General features: G+C 62.1%; 1 protein-coding gene across 1 annotated transcript; it reads right to left on the bottom strand.

The window, feature by feature from the left end:
* Positions 1 to 1,209: 1,209 nt before the first annotated feature.
* Positions 1,210 to 4,826, bottom strand: LOC124109018 (regucalcin-like). The gene is made up of 6 exons (XM_046467503.1): positions 4,815 to 4,826; positions 4,515 to 4,660; positions 3,160 to 3,191; positions 2,327 to 2,509; positions 1,613 to 1,735; positions 1,210 to 1,337 (listed from the first exon to the last, which is right to left on the bottom strand). Exons 1-6 carry the CDS (start codon positions 4,824 to 4,826, stop codon positions 1,210 to 1,212), a joined length of 624 nt encoding a protein of 207 aa, XP_046323459.1.
* Between the last annotated feature and the right edge of the window lie 3,434 nt (positions 4,827 to 8,260).

Here is an 8,260-nt window from a genome sequence, read left to right as displayed (position 1 = left end):
ACCCTGGCAGGGAGACCCCACTGACCTTGAAGACGTGTCCTGCCTACAACTCCCGCAACAGCTGCTCTGGACTCAGGCTGTCCACTGCAGAGGTCACGCACAAGTCGGAGTAGTCAGCCCCCCCACCCTGGAAGCAGCAGGACATCACCCTGAACACTGGCATCTCCAGGGTGCACAGCCGTGTCCCTGTGAGTAAAGCTCAGGTATGTCCCTGAAGCCCAGCCACCGCCTGCTGTAGGACCCCAGGTGGCCTGACTGTGCCCACTCCCCAGTGGGGCCCTGGGCCTTCTGGTTCTCCCTGGCACCTGCAGCACTTGATCCCCAACTCTGCCTTGACTCATGGACTGCAGGGGTCAGCAGGGCCTCCTGGAGCCCAGGAGCTGGAGAGGCCAGGATCCTGGAGGGAGCTGGACACCATTGTAAGAGGTGAGTCCTGTCCACATTTGCACCCCAGAACCTGTGAGTGGGACCTGGTGTGGTAACAGGGTCTCTGCAGAGGTCATTAGTGAAGGGTCCTGAGATGGGCTCCTCCTGGGTCAGGTGGGCCTCATGCAATGGCCGTGTCCTCCCAAGAGACAAAAGAGGGGACACAGACCCCGAAGATGGGTGACACTGGACAGAGCATGGGGCAGTCCTGGGGGGGACACATCCCAGGGCAGCAGCTGCAGAGATGACATTGAGGTGGCCACATTTATTGTCATCTGTGAAGAGCAGTCAGGCGGGGAGTGCCCTGCCAGAGCTGAGCCTGGCCCGACCCCAGGGACGGAGGCCTGGCTTGAGCTGCATAAGACGGTGGGGTTCCTCAGCCTGTGAAAGAGGAGGAGCCCCGTGGAGAAAGAGACTGGACTGAGGGGCCACCAGCCAGGGCCACCTGGAGCCCAGGAGCTGGGAGATGCAGGAGGAGCCTCCCTGGAGCCTGTGCAGGGAGCTCAACCTGGGACCCTGGTTCAGCCTCCACCCTCCAGGGTGGGACAGGACAAGGTCCTGTGGTTTTCATCGCTGGTTTGTGGTCATTTTCTACATCAGCCCCAGTGTTCCCTACACTGGCCAAGTGCTGAGGGGCCATCCTGGCACTCCCGCCATCTGCACAGGTCGCCCTGTAGCTGGACAAGCATGTGGTGCTGCCTTCCCACTCCCAGACCCTGAACACCATAGCACAGAGCACCCCATGGCCCCTCCTTGACTGACTGCCCTGTGCACACACCTGTCTCAGGGTTCCATGCGGATCACCCTGCCTCCGTCAATGCAGGCCACCCAAAGTGTCCCTGTGGTGTCCATGCACAGCCCATCTGGCATTCCTTGCTCTGGCTCCAGCTGGCACACCAGCCATGGGTTTGCTGTGGCAGGACAGAGGCACATGGCCCCTCACAGCCCAGACCAGGAGGTCATGTTGCATGGCCTCAACCATGGGAGGGAGTTACAGACCTGGTGGTGCATCTGGGACCCCAGGAGGGGACTCGGGAGGATGTCGGGGGACTGGCCACAAAGGCCCCCCCAGGGAGGGTGTGGGGGGCTGGCCACGGAGGCCCATACATGAGGGAGGGTGTGGGGGGCTGGCCACGGAGGCCTTCGCCTGGGGAGCACGTGGGGGACTGGCCAGGGAGGCCCCTACCCAGGCCTCCTGTCTGCACGTTGTAGTCATAGGCTCGCACAGAGTAGACCAGGCTGTCCACGTGGTAGAGAGTGCAGTGGTCTAGGGACCAGTCCAGCCTGTTGGTATGCCCATCTGGTCCAGCTGTCTGATCACAGAGCGGTCAGCGTAGAGTGTATACAGGGAGCCCTGCCCCGGCTCCCACACTCCTGGAGCGGACGCCTCTGGCATGGTGCCTGAAGAGAGTGGAAGGTCAGTGGGCAGCACCCCAACCTGCCTTGTCCACCCCATACAAACCCGCTGTGCAGAGAGCTGTGGTCACCCTCAGTTGGGGGACAGCAGGCAGGATGGCCCTCAGGCAGCATCTGTGAATGAGCCTCTGTGCTGGGCGAAGGGGGGACCCCAGAGATGTCCCACTGGGAAGCGGCCTGCTCAGGCAGAGGTGCAGGGCCCTCAGCTGCACGTGAATGGCCTCTGGCCAGCAGCCCTGGCCGCTGCTCCACCCTGGCGGCTTCGACCCTCCCAGGGTCCTCTCTGGGCAGGGACCCAGGAAGAATGACATGAAAGCCATGGGCTTTGGAGCGGGAGGGAATCTGTGGGATGCCCAGCACCTGCATAACCTCGGGTGCTGCTTGCCAGTAGCCTGGGGAGAGCTCCTGAGGTCCCCAAAAATCTGGCACCCGCCATGACGAGAGGCTCTCCAGGTGGCCTGGGCCAGTCCTTTCAGCAGCCCACCTGCCTCAAACCTCCCAGCGGGGTCCACCTTCCCATCCTTGAACCTGTTGTGGGGCTTGTCATGGTCCAGCCAGGCCACCCACTCCACCTGCCCCGTCTCCCAGTCCAGGAGGCCAAGGCAGGTACCAGAAGCCACCATGTAGCTGCCCTCTCTGCACAGAGCCACACAGCCACCAGGGTCTCCTGGGAGGACAGAGGATACAGGACAGCAGGGTGGCCCAGCTGCTGCTTCTCCAGGAGACAGTGCCACCCCACCCATGGGGCTTCTGCTGGGAGGCACTGTCAGGGCACAGAGCACGTCTCAGCACAGGACCAGTCCTGCTGGGCCTGGTGCACCACCTCTCTGCGCCCCCCTCCCCACAACGGCCACCACAGGGCCTCCAGATGGGACTGGAGGCTGCCGAGCCTGCCTGCAGGACCACCAGGACTGCAGGAGTGGAGAGCACTGGCCTCTCCTCACATCAGTGCCAGTGTGAGAGCCGCGGGTGCCCCTGAGCCCTCGGGTAGGACCGCTGGGCCTGGGGCAGGCTCCACAGGAGGGTGCCTGAGGCCACACACAGACTTGGGGCCAGCCCTGATCTGCAAGGGGGACAGTGGCACTTGCCCTTGGGGAGGGTGAGGGTGAGTGGGGGACGCTCCCAGAGTGCTGCTTCTGCTCCTCAGAAGGCCCACAGGGGTCATCAGCCACACAGGTGTGCAAGCCCCACAGACACACAGGTACCTCCCAGGTGTGTGAGCCCATAGGGGTCATCAGCCACACAGGTGTGTGAGCCTACAGGGGTCATCAGCCACATAGGTGTGCAAGCCCCTATGGTCCTAGGGCTTTTTGGTACCTTTGTCATAGGTGTCCAGCATCACTTGAGGCCTGAGGGTTGCAGACACACAGATACCACCCAGGTGTGTGGGTCCACGCACACACATGAGCCTGGAAAAAGCACAGTCACCCCCACCCTGGCTCCTGAGTCAGGACAGGTGCATGTGTGGCACAACCCAGGGTCAGAGCCAGGCGCGGGCTCCACACAGCTGCCAGGAGGATTTCAGCGTTTCCAGGACTTTGTCTAGAGGACAGCGAGCCCAGCTTTGGTCCATCCTGTACACCAGGACTTCCCACCCCCACGGTCTGTCCTGTGCCCAGGGTGTGACAGCCCACACTTCAGGGGCTCCAGAGCAGGCAGCCAGGTGCTGAGCAAGCAGGTGCCCCGGCTGGGCCCCTGCAACCCTCAGGCCATGAGTGATGCTGGACACCTATGACAAAGGTACCAAGAAGCCCCAGGACCTCAGGGGACACGGGGCCCCGGGCACATATGATGGTCTCACAGCTCCCTCCCCAGGAACAACTGGAGCTCCAGGGGACCCACACTTCCTCAGGCCCATGTTCTGCAGCCCCCAGACCCACTTCCTCTGGCCCACCATCTGCAGCCCCCAGACCCACTTCCTCTGGCCCTCCGTCTGCAGCCCCCAGACCCACTTCCTCTGGCCCACCGTCTGCAGCCCCCAGACCTACTTCCTCTGACCAACCCTCTGCAGCCCCCAGACCCACTTCCTCTGGCCCACCGTCTGCAGCCCCCAGACCTACTTCCTCTGACCAACCCTCTGCAGCCCCCAGACCCACTTCCTCTGGCCCTCCGTCTGCAGACCCCAGACCCACTTCCTCAGGCCCACCGTCTGCAGCCCTCAGGCCTACTTCCTCTGACCCACCATCTGCAGCCCCCAGGCCCACTTCCTCAGGCCCACAGTCTGCCCCCAGACTCAATTCCTCAGGTCCACTGTCTGCTGGTCCCAGACCTACTTCCTCAGGCCCACTGTCTGCATCCCTCAGGCCCACTTACTCTGGCCCAATGTCTCCAGCCCCCAGACCCATACTTACTGTGGCCCACAGTGTGTAGCCCCAGGCCCACTTCCTCAGGCCCACCATCTGCAGCCCCCAGGTCCACTTACTCAGGCCCACAGTCTGCAGCCCCCAGACCCACTTCCTCTGGCCCACCATCTGCAGCCCCCAGACCCACTTCTTCAGGTCCACTGTCTGCTGGTCCCAGACCTACTTCCTCAGGCCCACTTACTCTGGCCCAACGTCTCCAGCCCCCAGACCCATACTTACTGTGGCCCACAGTGTGTAGCCCCAGGCCCACTTCCTCAGGCCCACCATCTGCAGCCCCCAGGTCCACTTACTCAGGCCTATGGTCTACACCTCCCCAGAGTTGGGTTCCACCGGCACACAGTCCTGGCGTTGATGTCCACATACACCAGCTGCCTGGTCTCCTCTTCCCACACGGGACACTCCCCCATCCTGTACCTCTCCCTGATGACAGCCTCAATCCTGGGGGACGCCATGGCCTGGGAGGACGACAGGGCTGTGAGTGCGCTGTTCCCTGTCCCATTCTCCTGGTCATCGGGTGAGGGCTGCTGGACCGTGCAGGCTGGGCGCTCCCAGATGTGTGACACATCCTGTGGTCTCAAGGACAGCCCTCTTCTGCTCATGAAGCCTCACCCAGGCAGACATGGCGATGCAGAGAGGGACCCAGCCAAGCCCGTGCCCCTCCTGGCTCCTCTGCCACCTGGCACTCTGCATGACCCGAGAGGTCAACAGAACGTGCAGGTGCCCCGTCACTTGAAGAGGCACCCCCTGGCAAGGTTCCAGGAATCCCTGTGCCCTTTCCTTCTGGTGGCACAGTGTGCCCACCACTCCCCCACCTTCCAGGCCCCCAGCTACAGCCTGGGAAGCAGGGGCTGCTAAGCTGAGCCACTGTCCAGGTGGGCCCGGCTCAGAGGCTGGGGTGGGGTGCGATCTGCAGGTGGCTGGCTCCCGAGCACACACCCTGGCCTCTCTGCCCAGGAGACCTCCCCCAGAAGGGCTCACTTTGCAATGCTCCTGTTAATTGGGTTGCTGTGCCACGCCTGCCCTTGGTGGGACTCAGTTCACAGGGCCCTTCCTGGATAGCAGCAGGAGGCCCAGCAGCCCAGGGCTTGCATACTGGGGTGGCTCACATGCTCCTCAGCCCTCATCCTGTCCTGTTCCCTCAGCTCCTTGGGACTCCACTGCACTCAGGCTGAAGGCTCCACCAACTGGGGGCGGCAACTGTCTTCTGCCCTCCCCTCCCTCATCCCTCCCTCTGTGTTTCACCAAACCAACAGAGCCCTAGGCGGTGGCATGTCACTTGTTCTGTCCTGCAGAGCCAAGGTAGCAGTTGCAGGAGTTGCCCCATGCACACTGCATTAGAGTAGGAGAAGCAGCAGCCCTTAGGACCTTGCTTCCATAGAGAGCCTCCGAGGTCACGGCCAGAGCCCCGCCAGGCATCCCTGAGACTTCCCCTTAGGGCGGACCATTTGGCTCCCCAGCCCTCCTGGGATCTCACCTCGCACAGGCGCTGCCCTGGGCAGCGGGACACTGTGCTCCTCTCCTACTGCAGAAGAGCGCCCTCTTGCAACTGGGAGTCCACAGGGCTCACCCAGGCAGGCTCACAGGGAGCAGAGTCTTGGCCCGGCAGGCCTAGAGGGGGCGCTGGGGAGGCACGGGGATCCCTGGGCAGGCAAAGGGGGCGCTGGGCAGGGCTCTACTCACAGGCATCCTGTAAAGAACGGACTGCTGATCTCCGAGCTTCACTTGCTGACCCGACCTGGCCTCCCACACCTGGCCATGGCACCCAAACGTTCACAGGCACCAGAGCCCCCTCCCCGCGTCTTCCTCCGCCCTCTGAGATGGTCTGGGGGTCACTCCCCCAGCCTCCTGTAGGCTCCTTCAGCGGCCTCTGCCCACGTGCCACTCCAATGAGTACAGTGGTGCCAGGGACCATGCGCCTCTCCTGCCACCACCGCTTTCTGCCAGCAGGATTGCCAGGGTACTCCCCAAGGAGAGGATTTTGGCAGGAGGTGCTGCTCTCTTGCAGGCCCACACCAAGGGTTCCTCCGGCTGCAGACAGGGTAGTGGCCTCCATGCAGCCAAGACCTAGCTCTCCCTGAGACACACCATGGGGGCACAGAGCCCCACACGCCCTTTGCTCCCACATTCCAGGGGCCCTGGCACCAAACCAGTTGTCATGTCCCCGTGACCCCACAACAGGACGTCAGGCACTCACCCTTCTCCACGTCCCTTGGTCCAGCTGTCCTACCTCCAGAATGCTCCTCCTCCACCTGCCAAATGCTAGCCCTTCCCCAGGCCCTGCCTAGATTCCCAGGGCAGCCTCCTTCTGCACCTGGGGCAGATGATCTCATCTGACTCATGACTTATACACTCGCACACTCCAACCTGCTGATGACTCCCCCGTTTGTAGATGAGCACACACCAGCTCCCAGAATAGATTTCTGCCTAACACCCTGCTTGGAAGTCTATCAGGCATCCCACAAGGGCTTGCCCATACACCCCTGCTCCCCACCTGGGATGCGTCCCCATGTCCAAACCCAGTGGGCTGAATAGCACCCCAAGTGCACTGGGACCTCGGGATAGGGCTTGTTTTGCATTTAGGGTCTCTGCAGATATAATTAGGTAATGATCTCAAGATGAAACCATCCTGGGTAAGGGTGGCCCTATGCAATCACAGTGTCCTCACTAGAGACAGAGAAGGGGACACAGGCACAGAGGAGTAGCACCTGGAGGCGGAGGCAGAGACTGCAGTGAGGGGCCACCAGCCCAGGGCCACCTGGAGTCCCAGGAGCTGGAGAGGCAGGAGGAGCCTCCCTGGAGCCTGTGCAGGGATCTCAGCCTGGGACCCCTGGTCTTGGCCTCTGCCCTCCAGGGCTGGCAGAGGACAAGTTCCTGTGGTTTTCAACTGCTGGTTTGTGGTCATTTCCTACATCAGCCCCAGTGTTCCCCTGCACTGGCTAAGTGCTGAAGGGCCACCTTGGCACTCCCGCCATCTGTAAAGTTCCCCTCTGTAGCTGGACAAGACATGCCTGGAGCCTACCCTGCAGCCTGGGAGGTAGCTAAGCCCTGTGACCCCTGGTCTCAGCCTTCTGCCCTCTAAGCCTGGGGGAGAAGATCCCACCCGACTGTGAAAATGGTTTAAGCCCCTGTGACACTTTGTTTCTAAGTGCAGGACATTAACAGGGCCATGAAATTGCATCCAAAGTTGGCCCCTCATCTCTGCCTTCCAGATATCCTGTCCACCAGGCTCCTCCCTCCCTCCCCTCTGCTCAACTCTGCAGCTCCCTGGGCCCCAGGGCTCCTCACCCCCTCCCCTCTGCTCAGCTCTTTGGATCCCTGGGTTTGGGAGCCTCTTCAACCAGGTCTCCCTGGCACTACCCTCTCCCTGTCTGCTCCCCCAGAGCAGGAGCCTTGTGCCAAGTCAGTGTGAGCCTGTGTCCCCTGCAGTGACTCCTCTGATGTCCTGTTGCCACCCTGCTGGCATAGTGTGGGCTCCCCCACCAGAGCAGGGTTCAGTCACATGGACAGTGTCCAGTTCTCACCCTCCTGGGTGACACTCCTTCCTCCCTGTGGGACAGCTGGAGATGGTGTGTTGCACTCGGCCTGCTGGCCCCACATCCCACTTGGCTGTCCAGAGAAGCTGTGGTGACCCTGGGGCACCTTGGGAGCCGCAATGGCCTGCATGCTTATGGTGATCCCACCAGGTGATACTCCCTGTGGGAGACCTGCTGGAGTGACTCGCTGGACCCTGACACAGACCTAGGCCCGGGGGTCATACACCCTGCCCCCTGGTGGGCCAGCTGGCTCCCTCTGACCAGGGAGCATGAGACCCTGCCCTCCTCTCTTTGGGTCTGTGAGTGGTGGCACTGCTTCCTCATGTCTCCTGACTAGGAGTGGCCTCCTCTGGGGCTCAGCTGAATACCCCCTATCCCAAATCCTTCCTGATGGGGTTGTCGCCCAGGGGCCTTGTGACAGGAAAGCACCCTGGGTCTGCCAGAGCCTCAGGTCACCTCGCCTTAGGCTGCTTTCTGGGAGAGGCACAGGAGCAAGTTGGGGTTCAGAATGTGGATCTGCTT

Source organism: Marmota monax, unplaced genomic scaffold (genome assembly GCF_021218885.2).
Source record: "Marmota monax isolate L192 unplaced genomic scaffold, Marmota_monax_Labrador192_F-V1.1 WCK01_AAM20220418_F8-fsc00703, whole genome shotgun sequence".
NCBI classification, from domain to species: domain Eukaryota; kingdom Metazoa; phylum Chordata; class Mammalia; order Rodentia; family Sciuridae; genus Marmota; species Marmota monax.
Note: the sequence above shows the minus strand (reverse complement) of the source record. Positions and strands in the feature narration are given on the sequence as shown.

What these genes read in the sequence shown, in the direction of transcription:
- LOC124109018 (XM_046467503.1), bottom strand. An exon ending in TGGAACCCAACTCTGGGGAG is followed by an intron (nt 3,192 to 4,514) that starts GTGTAGACCATA and finishes TGCAACCCTCAG; the next exon opens with GCCTCAAGTGATGCTGGACA. An exon ending in CGCTGGGAGGTTTGAGGCAG is followed by an intron (nt 1,736 to 2,326) that starts GTGGGCTGCTGA and finishes GTGATCAGACAG; the next exon opens with CTGGACCAGATGGGCATACC.